Source organism: Pygoscelis adeliae, unplaced genomic scaffold (assembly GCF_000699105.1).
Source record: "Pygoscelis adeliae isolate BGI_AS28 unplaced genomic scaffold, ASM69910v1 Scaffold135, whole genome shotgun sequence".
NCBI lineage: Eukaryota > Metazoa > Chordata > Aves > Sphenisciformes > Spheniscidae > Pygoscelis > Pygoscelis adeliae.
Genome location: NW_008824908.1, coordinates 3,628,288 through 3,649,560, shown reverse-complemented (window position 1 = coordinate 3,649,560; position 21,273 = coordinate 3,628,288). Strand labels below are relative to the sequence as shown.

At 38.9% G+C, this 21,273-nt stretch overlaps 1 protein-coding gene across 1 annotated transcript; it reads right to left on the bottom strand.

Annotated features, from left to right (window-relative positions):
- Positions 1-1,883: 1,883 nt before the first annotated feature.
- SLC39A6 (solute carrier family 39 (zinc transporter), member 6) lies at positions 1,884-21,044 on the bottom strand. The gene is made up of 9 exons (XM_009324933.1): positions 20,325-21,044; positions 18,856-19,036; positions 18,424-18,593; positions 16,945-17,157; positions 15,304-15,373; positions 13,673-14,050; positions 6,421-6,501; positions 4,215-4,405; positions 1,884-3,418 (listed from the first exon to the last, which is right to left on the bottom strand). Exons 1-9 carry the CDS (start codon positions 21,042-21,044, stop codon positions 3,266-3,268), a joined length of 2,157 nt encoding a protein of 718 aa, XP_009323208.1. The 3' UTR covers positions 1,884-3,265.
- Positions 21,045-21,273: the final 229 nt, after the last annotated feature.

Genomic DNA, 21,273 nt, shown 5'->3' with positions numbered 1-21,273 from the left:
ATACACAAAACAGAGATGCTTCCATTTATCAGCCGGAATAGCCAGGCACGTTACAAACCACTGCAGAAAAATATATGCATAAAAATAAAGAGCTGCTGAGAGGCTCTGCCCCATCAGTTTGCCAAACCGTCAGTATTTTCAATGCAAGCACATCGCAACAGATGCAGATTCTACTTTATAAGGCTGACAAAGGAAAAAAAAAAAAACCCAAAACTTTTGTCATCTTGCTGGTACAAACCTACAGCAGGTTTCAGTCTATAGTCTTCTCAAGTACTAGTTTGGACAGTAATTTGGACATCTCCATCAAAGATTAAAGAGCACTGAATGGGTGGGATATGCTTGTGTCTGGCTTATCGAGCCATTTCTGCCCACATGCTCTAAAGGCAATTTGGTTTTCATGTTCTTACATTAGCAATGTGTTTTGATATGCAGATATTTTGATGTCAGCTGACTACCTCGAAAGCCAGCCAAGAACCCCCCGGAAACACTAACTGACATTTGTAGATTTATCTCTACCATTTAGTCACTGATCTTAAAATCTCTTGGGCAACACTAGGCTACATGCCTGCTTCCTGTCATAGCCAGCACATGGACAAGAAGTCCAGCCGAACTAGCAGCTATTAAGGTTGTAGGCTAACAGAGAACACTAGTAAAAAATGCAAAGCGAACTGAGCTCATCCAAATCTGAAAACCCTCATGACCAAAGAGGAGGAGCATGCCCGATTTCTCTAACAGCTGAGGGTGTGGGACAGAAGGCAAAAGACCCATGGGCTAAAGCACGCTGAATTTATGGTGGTTTACCAGACCACTGGTAAACACAGAGCCCAAAGCCCTACAAAACCCACTAGGATGCGGTGAGGTTGCATCTCAGACACTGCATTTCAGCAGAACAGAGCTGTGATGAGAAGTTTGGAGGGAAGGAAGGGAGAAGTCTTACTGATGTTTTTACCCAGGGACGCATCTTGCTCGTGAGGAGCAGTACAGGAGCACGAACTGAGGCACATCCGCTCTGTTGGTGACCAGCACCATTACCCTAGCAAAGGCAAGACTCCTTTAGACAGGTCAGGGTCAAATCAGACCACTCAAGGGCGACACATTCAACTGCAATAAAGAGACATCAGGAAGACACCTCCAGAGGAAAAACAGCCACTTTTTGAGAGATCTGGAATGAGCTGGGACTGCCAAGACAGAAGGTCAGTATAGGAAAATGCAGTAGTCAAGGCATGAAAAATTCTGTCTTGACAGATGCTTCTAGCAGAAGTCCAGAGGCTTAATCAAAATGCAGTAGCATAGAATAAAAGACACACAAAATGTAAAGTGCTTGATGAAGGGAGGGAATGCACCTGTATTTTGTCAGTGTTCCTGTTAGAGATGAAAGCCCAGCACCAGAGTAGCTTCTAGTGATGGAAAGTTAAGTTGGAGGGGGAGGAAAATGAGTGCTTCCAAGAGAGCAGCCTGTTCTTCTCTCCAAACAACTGCTCACCAAGCAAAGAGATACACAGGTTCATACGTGCAGCTGGTAAGACCCCACCACAGCTTAGTGCTCCCCTCAGGATGCAGTAGCAGAGCTGAAGGAAGCATGCCTTCCTCTACCCCGACTTCAAAGGAGGCAAGGAAGAGGATTTCATCACTGTGGGCAGAAGATTAAATATCAATCTTGTTAACCTGAGGAAAGACTGAAGGAAGAAGAGCTGATATTCCACTGGCTGCAGAAACTCCTGTGATCCCCATTTCTAAACTAGTAAATAAAACCCCAAACCCCTCAATTCATTCCAAACATTATTTCTGATGTGATAGAGTAGTTTTGGCTTTCATTGTATGACAGACTGACATATGCCAGACTGTTTTAACCTGTCAGACATGGTATTACCAAACACTTCCTCTTTGTTCAAGCTTTTTTTTATTCAGCTGATGATTTGAAGCAGTGGTAAAGTTGAATCAGAAGTAAGTTTTAATTATTATATTTCTGGGATTTTTAAAGCTAGCATAATTCTGTTACTTATTCATTATATAAAAGTTGTCTAACGTTCACCTTCCCTGCAAATGCAGAATTTATTTATTTTGCCATTGTCTTTTTCAACCTCCTTCTTCCTTCAGTTACTTTCAGGGTGGTTAAAATATTAAGACTGTAAGCTCAGACTACATACTTACGTATACACTTATAATTATCCTTAACATGCTGCTACCCTATATATGCTGTCAAAGAAATTTTGCTATTTTGGATTTCTCAGCTTTAGTTGTTGCAAAGAATATAACTTTTGCAAGCACAGGTTTGTGTGCAATCACACTGAACTAGAAGTAGTCAGCTCTCCCACTCAGCTCATTTCCCAAAAATAAATCACCACTTTACTAAGGAAGCTGTTGTAGTAAGTGACTGTTTGTCTCAGCCTGTAGCCCTCCTCCCCTTGATATCACTTTAATACACCTTGGCCATTTCAGGCAGCGTAACTGGGATAAAGCACTACTTTAAAAGTCTTTTTGATGGAATTCACGTATATTAGAGCTAGAGCTATGCTTTTACAATCTAATAGCTGTACTTTTGTTGCCGATTTGAGAAATCGGTGAAGAGCAACTCACATCAGAAGGGATGGAACAGGTAAAACGTTTGGTGCAAACAGCTGAAACAGGACTCCACAAGAATTTGGAGTAGAAACCAACTGGAATAAGACACAAAGAACCCACACTCTATTGAGAGAAGAACCACCGCAAAAAGGATGGAGTGGACTCATCTGCCACTCTGTGTAAACTAGGTGGATGCAGAAAAGATGAGTTTCTACCAATATAAACACACATGCTACCCATTACATGTCTTTTTCTTGTTTTACACTGCTCACTGTGCTTTGTATCCACTGGTTTTGATTGTGCTAAAATAAAAAACACTGTCATTTTATTTCTTTAAACCAACAAAACCATTTAAGTAAAAAAATGTTATATATAATTACATACAGTAAATAAATTTACTAAAAAAACCCTAACCCCCAGACAATACTCCTTTAATAGATTTGGTAGTTTCACCATGTTTTACTAAGTACCACTTTCCACAGTACCATATGCAATGCTAAATCCTAAGTGGGGGAAAAAAAACCCCACAAACCTTACAGTGTGCATGTCCATCAGAGAGAGAAGGGAGGGAGGGACACAACACCAATAAAAACACCAATAAAAATATCTAGCCTATATCAAACGTACCTCTCCATTAGGGAATTTAATAGAAAAAACCTACCGCTTATAATTTAACACCAAGCGCTCTTCCTGGCAACCAGGATTACAGGTTTATGCTGAATACAATCTTATGTTCAAATACGGAGATAAGCAGCATTATCCCAAAACCCAACAGAATCCCAGCGTTCTGTAACAGGAAGTATCCCCAGCGGCTACATCCATGATCACTGGCATCATTATGGAGCATTTCGGGTACCTGAACAAACAAGGAACTGTTAAATGCCTTCAAAATAAACACTTGCTTCAAACCCAGTTCTTCAGCCATGAGGTAGCTGAGTCTTACTCCTCTAGTTTTTCCTGTTGACTGCATTAATACTACTCCTTGAATTAGGTGTCACTCAACACAAACAACATTATCAGAGTCTTTCATATTTAGAGATAAAGAGAATCTGTAACATTCTAATTACTGTTTTCATGCTAGTTACACTGATGTCTTAAGCCAGCCGTTTACTCAGGATATGATTATTTACCAACTGATTTAACAAAGCCACACCAAGTATTTTATTCTTAAGATAGTTGAGCTTTCACGAACATCCACCAAATACTTTGTACTTCTATACAAACATACTTCTGAGGTACAGTATAGGTTTTAATACAATTCTGTCTTCAACCCAAGAAGCAGTAATGATTTAATGCAAAAGCCGAAGCACATTTGGTGGTGCTGATAACCAGTACGGCTGCACATTGCATGCTATCTGTTCTACTAGCCACTGCCAGAAGCAGATTTTTTACTCTACTTCTGCTGTTAACTGCCTCTGTTTTACACCACTAAGGGAGAAACAGTCTCTGACCCTACAGTAATCTAAATACAAGCAATCTTCCACCTGAACATTTAACTGAGCACTTACACTGCATACTCATCAGAACCTACAAGTGCAGAAAAAGTTAATTGAGGGAGAAACGATGGAAGAATTTATTTTTGAGATTAAAATACAATTAGCATTAATTCTTAAACAATGTTATATAAAATTCAAGTAGGTCTAGCCACTTACCATATCCACAAGAGCCACATACATGAACAAGCCTGCAGTAAGTGCAAATATCCACATGGAAACATTGTCTGCATAATGACCGATAAGAATCCCAGTCGCCATTCCAAGATAGGCCAGCATAGCTGACAGAGCATTATAAAGCACAGCTTGCTTGACAGTCATACCGGCTTTTAGAAGTACAGCAAAATCTCCTACAACAGGGGAAAAAACAAAAAGTTTTCATCCTCAGGTAACTATTACAGTATTCATGAGTTCTCCTCTTACTTAGAAGATTACTAAGCTATTTTTATGCTATTGTCTGCCTTATTTTTTTCCTTCATGAAACCAGAAGTCACTGGGGGGACAGAAAATTAAAAATCACACATGAAGAACAACACAGCAGCAAACACTAATTTTATAACCTTAAAGTCTTCGGATTTTTGGAAGAAGCAGCTTTTAGTGCAGTTTGCATTTAAACCAGCACTGTAAAATACTGCAGTACCTGATATGCATGAGCATTCTAAAGAAGTTTAAGTAAAATATTCCCATTTAATTGCACAAAGCAATGGTGATGATTCCATTTGTTATCCTGTAACTGCTCTTTGTACTTTAAGTCTATTTCTAACTCTATAAAACATCTAATTTCTTTATTAATTTCTGTTAAGTGATCCTTAACATCTTATTTTTACTTGAAGGAATGACAGGCTACCAGCCAGAAACAGGTTTTCCATAATTCAGAATAGAATTTTTTTTTTGCTTAGATAAATTAGATCTAAACCAGAGTAAAATAATAAGCTTATTATTTGGAAATAAAATGGATTCTATATAAAAACCTAAGTTATCTCCAGTTAAAGTAAACAAAAGCAATCTTCAAAGCTGAGTTGAGTAATTTGTTACAATAGCTTTTCCCACAAGATACTGCAATTAAGATGAACTGGTATGTTACAAACATTGTTTAGCATTAACAGAATGATCCAATTTTATCCCCAGCTAACTTCAGCTAGTCCCATTTGTTTCAGTATCGCTATGCCACTTCATATCCTCTGTTAAAGAAGGTATTTCTATCAAGTTTTCTGTGCTGATTAAAGAAGCATGATTTAATTTTAAAAAGATTTTTCTTGCTTCCAAAACCAACAGAACACTTGAATCTAAAATTCAGATTCATAACATGAATTTTGTATATTTGTACTACCAACGTCTAGTACATGTAATTAATATAAGTTCCACGATTCCAGTGGAATTTATATTAAGATTAACAAGGCTCAATTCCTCCCATGTCATAAAACCAGGTACCTTTTCTCCAGAGTAATGTATTTCTGTATAACATTATTGTACAGACAGATAAATATATCAAACTGTTTAATAAATGGTTTGATGTATACACATACTGGTTTACAAGCTCCATTAAATGAAATGGAACATTCTACTTTCTAGAGAATTAAACCTTAAAAAAGTGCAAGTAAACTGTTCTTTCCTCCTTCTATACACCAAGTATGAACATGGCCATGACAGCTAAGAAAGAAATACCAGTTGCATATTCAAAATGATTCGACAATTGGACGGATCAGCTTCATTCCAAGTTAAACTAAGCAGCTACGTCCTGTTCTCATGAGCTGCCGTGCAAAAGGGCCAAATACAAAACTTACAATGTAAGACACATGCATTCCCATGAGAAATTATGGTCATGAATTTAAATCACTTGAGCTTGAAAAACAAACTATTTCTAGGAAAGATTTCTAAGTAGTTCCAAGTTTAATTTAGAGCTACAGCAGTTCTTTGCAAGACTTAATGAAAAAAGCAGCAAATGTTATGTGGAAAGGCGTTTGACTAATTGTGACCTTCCTTTTAACAGCACAAACGCAAGAATAAAATTAAACAGAGATGTGAGAAAAGCAAGTTCTGACATGTATTTCCTGCAATTCACAATTTATGTTGCTAAGGAGAATAAAAAAACCTACAACTGAACTATACATAACAAGTTTTAAGTAACTGCAAGAGATACTCAGTTTTAAACAAAGCAGCTGAAATATTTAGATTTTTAAAAGGAATGTTTTATTTCTTAATTGAATTAATAGTCTTTAAATAAGTTAAAAGTATTCTTGAGTAGACAATCTGACACAGATGAAGTTTTCTGATCACATTTTACCGTGCCACAGAACAAAATAATTCTCCAAAGTGCACCTGTAAGTACCTATACCTGCGGCATATGGAAATATTGGTGTCTTACCTAGCTCATGAGGTAATTCATGGCAAAATACAGCCACAGAAGTGCTTAAACCACTAGATAACCCTTCAGTAAAGGCTGCTCCTATGAAGAGACAGGAAAAACAAACATTACTGTGCATTCAGACATCAAGTGCGGAAGCATTGTTGCATATGCTTGTGTCATATTAGGACATATTAGTTTCACTCAAACTTTTCTTATGCTTGTGGAAGCATTTAAACTTTAACTGAACAGCTGTTGTTTATGATTCCTAAGATTCAAAATCAGAAGCAACATAGAATCCTCAAATTAGTTAAAGCAAATGAAATTTCACCATCTTATTTCTGAACTAAGACAATACCTTTCAACAACACAACCCTCCCAAAAAAATGTAGTAAGTGGAAATACTGTCAGAAAAGACACTTTTAAAAAAAGATACAAAGGGAAGAAGGCAGCTCAACTGCCTCCGAGAGTCAGGCATTGGAAAAAGGGAAGTCAGTTTAACAGTAAGAGAGGCTATATAGTCACGCGAAGACAGCAGTGAAAGATTGTGAATTCTAGGCAGCTTGCACATAAGTGACCTATCACACTTCAAGTGGAGGAAAAAACCCAGAAAAACCCCTTAAACTAGTCCACCAGTCCCCATCTTTGTTTTCTCCACACCTTCTGCTGCTTGCTATTTTTCTTATTTGACAGCAGCTCAGGAGGAAGCAGCACGCAGCAGGGCTGAAGAGCTGAACCACAGCTCACACACAGCACAGGAGGTCCCCGTTTGCACAGAGAGCCCCACCGAGGGGTGCAGCAGAACCACATCCAGCTTCCTCTTCAGCTGCTACCAGGAGCATGCCAGCAAACAACATGCTGCCAATAAGCAGTTAAAGAGGCACAAGACCCTGTCACAGTAGTTGACACGCAAGGGACCCAGGAGTACTGCTCACAGAGGAACAGCTACAATGGCTATGAGACCACGGGAGACAATCCCCTTTCTCCACTGGCATCGCCACCCCCAGTACTCCATCAGCCTCTACCCAGATGTAACCCCCGAGAGTGGACACTGCTATCCAGGTCTTCATCTGCAAGAAATGACTGATGCTCCTCCCTGCAGTGATAACAGCAGCAGCTTTACCTCTGGGATGCGTGCTGTGGCACCCAATGAAGGAGATGCAAGAAGTAGTGAGCAGGCATCTCTGGACGAGGGATAATGAACAGGGGATTGAGAGGGTCCTTCAGAAGAGGTTCTACAAAGGCAAGAGCCCAAGCCCCTCCAGGCTAAACAGGAAGGCAGGACCAAAGCAGCACTGAAACAGGAAACATGAACTCCCTGATGGGTAAAATTTGAAAAAATAGTGAAGCCTGGTAACTGGAAGAACCCTCCGTCCCCACCTGCAGCTGCTAATCTGAAGATCATGGTCACAACCCTGGCAGCAGTGAGAGGATAAGTGAGTTCTGCCTAGCCCAGAATATTCATTCAGCACAACAGATTAGTGCCAGCAATACAAAAGGAAAGGAAAAGATTTTTAGTGACAGGAGATTCCCTCCCATGCAGGATAGAGGGCAGAGGCAGACCTGCCAACCAGAGCTACTGCCCAGGGAAGTCCATTGCTTGCCTGGAGCCTGCCTTGATGATGCTGTGGAGACACACCAAAGCTCGTTTGGCCTGTCATGGATAGATACAGACTGCTTAGAAAAGACAGAACACAAGTCTTTTTTTCCTATCTACATAAAGGAGTTCCTTGACTGCACAGAGCTCCAGTATAAAACTACATATGAATGCAGCTTCTTGCGCCTATTAAGTCTCTTGGTCAAGATCAGAGTAACACTAGGAATATGGTTATAAGCCACCTAACCAAGAAGAGGTGGTGGATAAGGCTACCTATGAACGACCACACAAGACATCACCATTCACATGAGATTTTTCAGCTGTGAAGGTAACAGCACTGGGCACAGAACCCAGGATGTTCCTTAATTGTGTTGGCAATGGTTTCCCAATACAAAGGCAAAAAAGTGCCCAGAAGAGGTAGCTGATTTGTAAAGCACGCTTAACAGAGTGCACAAACCAACTACCCTGTTTGTGCAGGAACACTAGGACTTCCAACAGAAGACATGCCCAGCTAAGCAGAGTGTGTCTTGATGAATTAAGACTCAAAAAGGAAGCACAGAAGAAATAGAAACAAAGATTGGCAACAAGGAAGATAAAAGCAGTGGAACAAAAAGCAGGAAGACCAAAGCCCAGCTGGAGCTAAGACTAAGAAGACACCAAAGATAACAAGAAACAGTTCTACAGGAATGCTAGCTGAGAAGCAAAGTTCAGGAAAAATTTGGGTCTGTTGATGGATGGAGAAGGGAACCAAGCAGTAGACATAAAAAGGCTGAAGCACCAGCACCGCCTTCATCTCAGTCTTCATAGACAAAGCCAGATCCCAGAACCATTCCAGAAAAAAAGGAACAGCAAACAGCAGCGAAGCAACAGCTTAGAGATACTTACTTAGAAAAAATGGAAATGCTCAGATGCATTCCAAGATGGGACTCACCTAAGGGTGCTGACAGAGTTGACTGATGCAACTGCAAGGCTGCAGCCTATCATCTGTGGAAAACCATGGCTACAGAAGGCCCCAGTGGAACTCTGGGAAAAGGATAACTTATTCCCCTCTTTAAGAAAGGCAAAGAATAGGACTCCGAACAGTCAGCCTCACCTCAGCTCCTGGAAAGATCATGTTGAATATCCTCTTCAAATCCCTCTCCAAATGCTTGAGGAAATAACTGACTGTAGAGATGGCAACAGCAGTGAATATAACAGAACTTGACTTTAGTAGGATTACTGACACTATCTTCTAGAGCAGTCTTATCTGGAAGCAGAGGGAATATGGGCTTGACAGTTAGATGATTGCACATTGGCTGGACTGCTGGGCTAGAAGGTCTTGATGGCTGGCTAGTAACAAGTAGAGTTCACCAGGACAAATACTGCAACCCATTTTCTTCAATATCTTCACTAATGATCTGGATGAAACAGACTGCACTGTCAGCAAATTTGCAGATGACACTAAGTTGAGGGGCAGGGGGGAGAAAGTAAGGGCTGTGTTGACACATCAAGCACTAGAGCTTTGGACAAGACAGACCATGGAAAACTTGAAGACTAGGCCAACAGAAATCTTATGAAGTTCAAAGGGGAAAAGTGAGAAATTCTGCACATGGGGCAGAATGACCTCATGCATTAGTACAAGGTAGGAACTGGCTGGCTGAAATAGCAGCCTTCCCGAAAAGGACATGAGGATTAAGATGGACAACAAGTTGAATATGAGCCAACAGTGTGCTCTCATTGCAAGTACAGTGAACCACAAACTGCATAGTCTTAGGAGAAGCAAGGCCAGCAGTCTAAGTTCTCATCCCCCTCTGCTAAGCACTGGTAAGCTGTTCTGGGATTCTCTGTCCACTTTAGGGTGTCCCAGTTCAAGGTGGATATGAATACTGTCCAACAGAAGCTGACAAGATGATCAGAGGTCTAGAGCATAAGGCCTAAAAGCTTGAAGAAGCTAGGTATATTTAACCTCCCTCTCCACCAGACTAAGGGGTGGTTTACAGCAGCTTATAAGTACCTTTAGTGCAGTCACAAATATGAAGAAGCCTAACTCTTCAAAGTAGTGACAGATGACACAACAGGGGGAGAGGCTGCAAATTACCATTAGGGAGCTTTGGGCTGGACATAAATAAAGCTTTCCTTATTAAGAGACAGTAGTGCAACGCTAGAAGAGGTCAGCCACAGACGTGGTGGAATCTCCCCATCTGTGGATGTTTTCAAGGCTTGGCTGTGCAAAGCCATGACTCACCCAATCTAGTGTTCCCAAGAGCTGTTTCAAGCAGAGGGTTCAATTAGGTGACCTCTAGAGGTCACCATTTCTGACTCTGAATTGGACTTTACAAATAGAGATCCACAGTATGGAAGAGGTCAGCCACAGACGTGGTGGAATCTCCCCATCTGTGGATGTTTTCAAGGCTTGGCTGTGCAAAGCCATGACTCACCCAATCTAGTGTTCCCAAGAGCTGTTTCAAGCAGAGGGTTCGATTAGGTGACCTCTAGAGGTCACCCATTTCTGACTCTGAATTGGACTTCACAAATATAGAGATGCACAGTATGCAAGACAAAAGCTATTTTCACTTGAGCCCTCAGCAGAGGTGTTTTCCACTGCACTTTGAAACATTCAGTCATAGGAGTCTACACAGTAATTCATAGGTAAGTGACAGGAGTTACTGCTACTTGACTAGCAAAAGAGATTATTAGTAAACACTATCAATCTTTTCTAGGTATTAGTCCATTTCCCCCACCTCCAAACATTGCTTTATATTTTTGGAGTCAGATTCTGAGAGACAGACAGGATAGCTACAGTTACCTCTACTAAGACAGGAGAGCTCATCAGCATTTAATGAGGCTTCAGTTTGAGGAGACTAGATAAGCAGAGGAAGGCAGAAGGTAATTACCTTCTCCTATGCCTGCATCCTCAATAATCTACAAGTTCCTCTATATTACCGTCTCTATACAATGTTTTCCCAGTCTTATCACTTAGAGGAAAACTAAAAATACAAGAATCCATCTTAATCACACATGGTAAATCTTATTTTGGGACCACCAAGGCAAGCCAAACAAAACCTGACTGTTTTGCAAAGTACCTAGGTGGCTGATACGGCTGCATACTGTACAGATACATAGCAACCAAAGTACAAGCTTAAATAACAGGAATATCTATTTTTATTCTGCACTGCGAAAATGATGTCTTGAAACATTAACAAATTGAAGACTATGTTAATACATCTGGTATTGTCCCCTCTCGAGAAGTTGATTTAATACTGTCATGGTATCTTAAAATATACTTTTAAGACATCACTTCTCTTGAAAAAGAGCTAAAAAATATACGCAAGATTAGTGTAAAAATAGCGTTCTGCATTTTAGTTATTTAGTTGAAGCTACACAGAAGAGTTCAAATCACAGAAGATCTTTTTGTACAAATTGGTCAGATGCAACTGTTCCATGCTTTAATAGAAAAAGAAGCACTTTTAAATCTTATTCCTACATAATTAACAGATTTGAGGAAAAAAGTAACTGATGGAAGTTATGAATACCAAATCACATTAAATGAATGAACTTAAGTGAAGGGTTACTCTGGCTACAGGTAAAATACTATACAAGTAGTAGTGGTGTTTTCATATCAAACCGATGTTTTTCTATACTACTTTTGAGCACATCCAGAACTGAAGGAAACCCACATTTCCATTAGCCTGAACAAGCTAGGACTTCTAAAAGCTATTGCTCTCACTTGTTCAATAAGCCTTTATTAACTTCCCTCATACTTTTCCCTTCATAACTATAAAGTCATAGCTTCTTCCCAAATCTCCCTAATGCTAAGACATAATTGATTCTGTGTGTCATTTGTATGCAAATCCTCCTCCTTCAACCACATTTTCACTACTGATCTGCTCAGAAATTTACATTCCATGCTTCAACTTTCATCAAAAGAGATTAAATCAGAATGTCTCTTTTCACATACTTTGAACTGACTGAATCTGAACAACTGCAAATAGTGCTGTGAGAGAATAGTTATCATTGGGTTTTCTCCTCAAACAAGAATGAACTTGTTTGTGCAATAAAATTTACAGAAAGACTGGTACTGCCGAACTGACCCCAGTATGCTATACAAGCTGGAAGTGAATCCAATACCTGTAAAGATTAGTCTTAAATATGAAAGTCAAGATTATGAAAAACTAGCATAAGAACTGAAGATTACTGATTTGACTTCACTTTCTATAACTTACTTTAACCTCTTAAATTTAAAATACCTGTAGTCTAGCTCTCCTTCTACAAAAAACAGGGGAGTTCTCAAACCTGACCTCCCAGTCAGAAGTCCAAAAGGTAATACTCAGTCTGTTATTTTTGTGATAAAGAAATTTTTACTGGAGCATTGTCAAAAGAGACTGAACAACTACAACATGCAAGGGAAAAATAAGGACATGAACAAAAAAAGGAACAAAAAGATGAATGTTCTGTTTACATGTAAAATAACTGTTCATACCGGTTTAAATTTAAAGAAAACCAAACAAAAAATGAACTATTACACTCAACTTTAAGAACAAGATTTTGAGTAGAGTATGACCCGTGTTTAATAAAATTTTTTGAAATACTTTTCCAAGAAGAGAGACTGATCCTGTTTTAAGACTGAGTGCAGCACACCGAGCATCTGAAGGAATCTACTTAAGCTACACTCCTTTAATTGATATAGACACTCTTAAAAAAATCCGCATAAAGGCCACATAGTGACTTTATTGGTATCTTCTCCATGAATCATATTTGACAGGTAATAGCTAACTAATGTCCTATTAATTAATGCCCTACTCACACATTCCTAGGATACAAAAAGCAGCGCAGACCTTCTCTGGAAGGTTAGTACAAGCACTAGGAAGAACTGCAATGCTGCTCTTCAGTGGATGGTAAGATCTGAGAATCTGGATGTGACAGGACTGCTATGCAAAATGTAAAATCACCTTAGAGAACACAATGCCTTGGGCCAAACTCATGGTTCAGTAAAAATGAATGCATGCCTACCTCCCACAGCACAAAAATCACAAGTGTACATTGCCTAATCCATCTGGGTAATCTTCAGGCTAAAGCAGATTGAAACCAGGATCCCATCTCCCTACCTACCAGTGCTCTGGGGAAACCTACACGTGCTGTGTAACCAGGGCCCAGTATAGTCAAAGCCAGATGGGCACAAAGTATGGAACCTGACCTTGCTGCCTAACAAGTGAAGATGGAAGAGAAAAAAAAATAAGCCAAGGATATAGTGGCCTGACTGAAGTGGAAAAAGCACAGTTACTTTGTATGCGACCAAAAAGACAAGTTTGTCTTAAAAAAAATTAAAAAAATTGCTGAGCACTTGCAGACATTGAAATACACAGTCAGTTTTAAGTCTTAAATATCGTTTTATAAGCCTAGCTTTAGTTTTGAAGAATGTTAGCTTTAACTGTGCTAAAAGTAGGAAATAAAGCAAAGTTATAGATTTCCTAAAGAAACATAGCTGTAAGCACATAATTTCTGTTTCATTTGTCACTGATCTCCCCGTTGTTAAACTGGAGATTTTTCTTATTCATTCAGAGCTGCTATCAGATAGAAGTTTAGGCTTGAAAGATCCACCACTAATTAGATATGTTCCTAATAAAGAGATAAATGACAGCAAGACAGCTTCGCTGTCTTCACATACAACAAAGCTACAGCGTCCAAGCTAACACTTACCAATTGCTAGGCCATCGCTAAAATTGTGTAGTCCATCTCCCATAATCACCATCCATGCCAGAGTTGCTATCCCCGCATCCTTCAGTTCTTCACGTGAGTAGCGCTGACTGTGACTGTGAGGATGATGATTCTGGTGATGATGGTGATGCAGAATATGATGGTAGTCATGGTGATGATGACTAAGGTGATCTGTCTGTCCTAGAGTATCATGTAAGTGAGAATGACATTTGTTTCTACAGCCCCTGGACACATATTCATTGTCAGCCTCCTCTTGATGAGAATGAGCTATCATCACTTCTTCCTCTTCTTGTACAGTTGGCTGCTGAGAAATGAAGGGCGACGGGTCTTGAGAGTCTGCCCCTAGATAGCCCTCGGGCCCTGTTATAAAAAGCCAGAGTATAATATTATATTTTTAAAATGACGTAGGAAGCAAAGATACAATAAACAAGTTGAATAAGTGATGCAGTACAGAAGAAACTAGTAAGTCTAGAAGTTGAGACTGATACCCAGCTTCTTGTACCAGAAGTCTTTTTTTCCCCCCAAGGGTTTCCACAATTTCTTTTTCTTTAAATCAGATTTCTGAGATAATTCCCAATAGTTCAAAATAAGAAAAACTTAGTTTCTGTCCCCTACTACTGAAGCAGCCCCTACATTATGGCCACAAATGCCTCCTAAAGGTAAAAAAAGCATGAAGGCTGTTAATGCAATTGCTTCAGAAAAATAAAGTATCTGGAAAGCATATGCCATTTATTCATCTTAGGGCTGAAGATTAAGAATGCAGAAGAGGGTTATGTTATAGACAACTTTGCAAACTCCTTTATTTCATATAAACACAGGAGCTTAAGTTTGAATACCTGAAAAATAAACACTCAAAAATAAAGTAATCAACACAGACCATGAAATTTCCTCATATAAACAGCACTGGCACACTAAGGTTAGTTAAAATAACTAACTCCTAAAACTCGTTAAAATTCTTCCCCTGCAATTAAATGAACAAATACACTTTTTTCCTGCGTTACCGACAACTCTTTCGTTAGTAATAAAATTATTCTGAAAAACTGAACGCCTCTTTTAACTGCAAGAGCTAACAAGTATCTAGTGAGGTGCGGTTTGGCTTACAGCATGATCTTGGGGACACATGATCATTTGCAGTCCAAATACTTCAAGTAACCTCTAGGATTTTAGATTATCAACCTTATAAATAAATACTCAAAGTAACAAAATCCAGACCAAAGATCTACAGAAAACTAAACAATGGGTCACGCATATAGCATCTAACAGTCTAAAGAGCAGTGTAGAGCCAGCAGGTACAGCTGTATTTGCAACAGGCACAGCCAGAAGAGCTTCAGAGAATGACTTCAACTTCTGCTGTTAAATCCAGAATTAAGAGGCTTAAGGTTTCAAAACTGTGAATTCACTACTTCCAACCTATCGATCCTTTTTAAAGGAAAGCACCAAATAAAGCTAGTCCTCTACATATCAATACACAGACAGGTTTTGTTTTGAAAAGCATTCAAGTAGGTAGTGATCCAACCTACAGTAAGAAGCAGATCTATGAGCTGCCACCAATCAGGCATTTTTTAAACAGTGCTGCCACAAAATAACAACTGTGCAACATAACTGAGACTTACGATCATCTGTATCTAACTTTTCTTCATTTGCTGAAAACTTCTTACTTTCTCCATCATCTTCATTTTTTTTCTTATTCCAAAAGAAAATACTGTAGTTATGAATATTTTACTTATTTTTCAGGATATACATGAGCAACATTACATTCACAACATTTATGCAGCCTGCACAGAAAGAGGACAACATGGAAGCCATATAAAGAGTGCAGAAGAGGAACATTAGAAACTCAGCTAAGTACAGTAAGACAACAGAAGGTTCCTCAGGCTCCACAGGAGGGGGAAAGAAGCCAAAAAAACATAACAAACCCACACACGTAAATACCCCACATTTTTGCATGAGGGGTTCATCTGAGAAGCAAAACACATCAAATACCAGTATAATGTTTTTTTCTAGTGTACTGAAAGAAAACCAAGTAAAATCTCTAATCACTGCTCACTGATGCCTGTATCAACAATTTACGATCAGTGATTCAGTATCTAGAAGGGCATAATTAGTCTAACAGGAAATCTATTCCCAGAGGCTGAGAGAAGGACACGGAAAATACTTGCTTTGCTTGGAATTCTTCATGTCCTCTCTTGGCAAATATATTTAACTAGAGATAGGGAAAGCAATCCTGTCCCTCGCAGTTAGTTTAAATTCAGTATAAACCACACCAACACAACCTCCTGTGACCAAAGTCAAAGAGCTTACATGGCATCTGCTCTGAGACTGCTGCCTTAATGACCAATTTAACAATAAAACTAAACAGGGATTATCAGTCATTATGGTAGCCTAGAAATTAGCTATTTTTAAGGTAAGTAATTAGTAGTTTACTAACTTTCTTCAAGTGAAGCTTAAGGTATCTCCAGCTTTTACTGTATCTTTTTTACCGAGTCAACTTTTACATCATTGTTTGTTCCTGGCTACACTAGTCTTTAAAGAACTCAGTTACCAGTAACTGGCAAGTTACCAACATTTATGACCTGCCAAAATTCAGTTATTTACCTTCTACATAAAAAAACAGCATAGTAATCTGAAAGCTGTATTGCTCTTTTGCAGGGCAGGGGGGGGGAGAGAAGAAAAAGAAACAAGGATCTTGGCAGATTGTATTTCCAAATGGAACACTATCTAATGAAGTCACTTTCTACAGCGTAGTTGGATGTTTATGGCAGTAAGCACTTACTGCCACCCTTACCCATTTTGTGCAAGTGCTCCCCTCAACAGGAGTACAATAACTGTACGAGGCCATCTTATTTCATCGAGTATGAGAATTAAAATAATAAAAACAGTTCAGATAGTCAGTTGTATAATTGCCTTGAGATGAAGAAGGAAGTCAATAATGAGCAGCTAACTTCTTAAATCACTCTGTTAAAACAAAGGCTGCAACTGGATGTTTGCTTATTAAACAATTCACTGTGGTGTCAAGCCTGTACCCTATGTCTGGTTAAGGAAATAGCTCAGAGTTCTTCCATAACAGGACCACACAAAAGAGTTATCATGTAGTTTAAAAGTACACGTGTCACTAATATAAATGAAATTATAACACTAATCAAGTCAGCAATCACTATTAAATCCAGACAGATATATGATACTCATAAGAGTTTTTTAAAAGTGTATTCAGAAACGATCATGCAATACAATATAGCTTCAAAATAATAGTCTACCTTTTTCTTCTTGTCTTTAAACTGTTTTATTAAAGTGATCAAATGCTCCACTAGAAACATGAAATACAAGCCTCCAAGTGCTGTAAGTCCCTTCCATGTGGAATCCAGGTAAGCACTCTCCTCTATACTTTGAAAAACAAGATGTTTGAACATAGAGCCTTTGTTTTGTTCAAGCAGAGGTTTTTCATGGTGATGATGATGGTTTCCATGAGACTAAGGGGAGAACGAAATGGGGAAAGTCATTATATTCAAGAGAACTGATAACACAAGAAACATAGAAAGTATTCTTCACATTCTTTTCCTCAAGTCTGGAGTCCAGACTTGACAATTTTCATGGGGTAAATGCTCTGGACACAAACTCAAACAATTGCAAAGAAATCTGTTGATAGGAAGAAACATTGCAAGGACTGAAAGTAGGCCTGGTAGTCACACTCTCACTGAAGCTACATGCATACTGCTCAATACAAGATGTACAACTGCCCCCACAAAAAATCCTGACACCGTCAAGGAAACTGCATTTTAAGTAGTAGTCACAGCCAGCATGCCAATTACTTTCCCATCTAAGGCAGCTCATAGACATCAAACACCTTTTTCTACAAGGAACTTATCTTTAAAGGAAGTCCGACATTCTTCCCCTCCTCACTGGCTACTGATATGTTCAGAAACAAAAAACTTCCGGGACACCTCACTCACACATGTTTACATTTATATAACCTCACATAGCAAATGCAAAATTAACTGAAAGGAAAAAGAACCTGATGAATTACAGGCAGGGCTCAGAAACCACCACAGGACCTGCAGTCCTTTTTATCTATCTTATCTGAAAGCTGGGACAAGTTACCTTTTTTTTGGGGGGGAGGGGAAGGATTGTCTGTTTAAGAGCTTCAAGAAAGGTAGAAATTTAGCAATCATATTCCAATTTCATTGCCCATATTACATAACAGCAATATGTAACTCCAAAGTCTATCAAGTAATGTATTCCCAGGACTTCAGAAATGCTTGATTCTGATCAAAAAATTACAATAGATAAGCAATCAACATAGGTGGCTGATAACAGAAAACAGTGGATTATCTATTCCGCATTTAAAGTGTTCAGTGAGCGATTTCCACTATCTATAAAGTTCATTAAACTGGAAAAAGAAAACAAAGAGGCAGCATTGCAGTAAGTGACTAAAAACATTTATGCAAAATTCTTGCATGCAAGGAACAATGAGTGATTTGGCAGCATATATGATTAAGAACAGGAAATAGATTGAGGGATGATGGTGTGAAATTCTTACACTGTAAGGACTGTGACATGAATAATACAGACAGTTCTAAATGGGAAACCTTTCCAGCAAATAATCTACTTTACAAGGCTGAGAAATGACTCACCACATAGGTATTAATTAATAGGGATTAAAATTATCACTAAGAAGTACAGACAGGTGTCAAATTCTTTGTTTTGAGATAATGAATGAAACAGTAATTAATACTTACATGTGGAAGGAGATGTAAGAAAGCATCTCCACTCAAAGTCCCCACAGCCAATGCCACAAGAAAACTTAGAAGAAATTTGAAAAATACGCGATTCATCAGCGGTACCAATATAACACCCAATAAGGAAAGAAAACTGATGACAGAGATGGATATAAAGCCACCAATCCAAGCTAGTAAAAAAGAAAAAAGTAACAAGAATAAACAGCTGTATGAGATTTTGTTTGCTTAACATTCCTGTTATCAAACACTCCTGATCATGTGATTAATCAGATGTTAACAAATAGTAAGCCACAAAGATTTCTCTCTAGACATGGTCGAGTGCCGAAAGAAAATTACAAGCTTCTTTCAACTTTGAAATATGTTTCTCAAATTTATAACCAACATAAGTGGATTTCCAGTAAGCTTTTATTCCATGTTACAAAAACAACCTACCTATTTGCAGAGAGTAACTTTTTGCAGGAGTTTCAGCTTTTTCACTAGTTGCATGGACTATGCAGTATTTGCCATCGATTTGATTAATAAGAGCTGGACAGAGGTAACTAAATTCTGTAGCAGTCAACAATACTTGAGTGCCTATTCCATGGGACTGCATCAGTTTTGATGCACTGGAGCACTGTGGAAAGACATGTGTTAAGATTAACCAGAACCAAAACACCATGATATATCTCAAGAGGACTGCACATCCCATTTTAATTGAAATGCAGTGGCACCACATGAAAACAGCTATGTCAACGGTAATTAAAAAACAGTAACAAACCAATTGAGTAAGAACTGTACCTCCATCCCCCTTCTGGCCCAGAAAGCTAGTTTGGGAGTCCTGGTAGATGATGCATAATTATCACACATTCTCAGCACAAGGGGATCAGATTTTTTTTCTGTTTGCTTTGCTGTGCAAACAGAAAAAGCCTAACACTTTTCACGCAGTTTTAGAGGCCATATGAGGAAGTAGTAACAAGGTTAAATACCTTTTTATAGAAGTGATTACTATGGAAAGTCTTGTACAGAACATGTTCTGCACACGCTTCCTCCAGTAAAGAGTTCCCCACTGTACAACCTACAGTCTCACTGGGTTTAAGTAGCAGTAGTACTTCTGCTCCAACTGTGCAGAACACAGTAACAGCTTGTGAATTCAGCACCTACGATCACATGCTACACAACACCCACTCTGAATTACCTGGCATGGCTGCATACATTAAGACCCCAGGGAGACTACTTGCCTTTTAAAGCCTTTAATGGAGAAGGATCTGATTGTATAGGAAAACTGTCTCCAACACAACTATAGACATTATCAGCACTAATTTTTACTATTTTAAAGTAACAGATAACATTTTGCAACAACCGTTTTTACAGTTGGTCTCTACATACAATCTTAAAGAAGATGAGGAGGGAGGGGGTTGAAGGAGGAAGGTGCCAATTACTTCCCTGCAGTTCTACACTATCTGCCACAGGATAATCTAACACTTGTGAGGCAGCTTGGATAAGAATGACAGCATTTTAACTAGATTTTTTTTACTTTCGCCACTTATTAGGAAAACAAGACAGATTCTGACTTCAAGGCAGAACAGCAAGTTTTAAGTTTGAAGTGTTTTTCATTTTTAGCAATATTTTAAAATAATATATAAACAATAAATATATAAAACCGAGTGTATGTTTGTACTTCAGTACATATTCTTTTTTAGGAAAAATTAAAACTAACTAGATTGCATATATATTTTCCTCTGAGCCTGTGAACATAACACAACATTCCTTCAAAATGTTAAGTTTCAAGGAAAGTTGTTTGTTAAGAGTACCGTTACACCACAAAGCTTGTACCCAGTTAAATGATAAGCACCTGACAAATAAGCCATAACAACATTCCCGGTGGGTCTGGATTCCCAAGAATACAACAGAGTCAGTCTCACCTCTTGGGTATTTTGGTTTTTCAGTTTGGAATACAGGTAACTTCCTCTTTCCAATTCCTTTGGAGAAGTACGAGATTCATTTGCTTTGCTGTTAGCAAGCCAGCTTGCATTGCTGCCACCTGTGACATTAACGGGATTAGAGCTGGTCAGACCTAAACGAGCAACCAGCTTGACTTCTCCAGGTTGCACATTCTGTAATTCAGAGTGGCCACCTACAGGAGCAGTGATGATAGATGCCGTTATCTCATTAACAGTGTTCTTGCCACGCACAAAGTTCTGCTGATGTTCTGCATTCTCTGCTTTATGAGGTTCCTTTGAGTGACTGTTCCTGTGGTCTTTGTTAGCATCAGATTCATGGTTTGGACAAACAGTCTTCTCGGAGTTTTTACTCAGCGAAACATGATTATGATGAAGGTGATGATCGTGGTCGTGATCATGGTCTATCTTAATCCTTTTCATTTTATCTATACCTATGTTCTGGAGCAGTTTTCTAAACCCTTCAATCGACAGAGAGTTGTTTTCTCCATAACGATGAAAAAGTTCTTGAAGGTGAAACTTCTGTATTAATCCTGCCAAGTCAATATTAATGCCAGCTGCCTTCTCCGGAAAAGTTCTCTCTGATGTATGCACAACAGTAGCTGTCTCCACTCCATGATGATAACTTTCACACAGCAGTATGGAAAATGACAGAAGGAAAGTGACCGATGCTGTACTCTCCATTGCAGTTTCTTTTTAGCAGTAAAAAAAAAAACCACTGGAAAAAAGAAATTGTTAACAGTTTGCATAAAACTGATCACATCTTCCTCTGTAATAGACCTTCGTAATTTGCTTAAACAAAAGAAACCCACAACAAACCAAACCCTGCTCAAAGTATCAATGCAGTAAGAGAAGTGCCATTTAAGTTTCTTAGACATTCAACTTCTTTCCCAGATGCGTGGCCTCAGGCAAC

What these genes read in the sequence shown, in the direction of transcription:
- SLC39A6 (XM_009324933.1), bottom strand. Translation starts at nt 21,044, where the DNA reads ATGGAGAGTACAGCATCGGTCACTTTCCTTCTGTCATTTTCCATACTG. An exon ending in AAGTTACTCTCTGCAAATAG is followed by an intron (nt 18,594 to 18,855) that starts GTAGGTTGTTTT and finishes CTTTTTTACTAG; the next exon opens with CTTGGATTGGTGGCTTTATA. An exon ending in TAGCGATGGCCTAGCAATTG is followed by an intron (nt 6,502 to 13,672) that starts GTAAGTGTTAGC and finishes GTCTCTTCATAG; the next exon opens with GAGCAGCCTTTACTGAAGGG.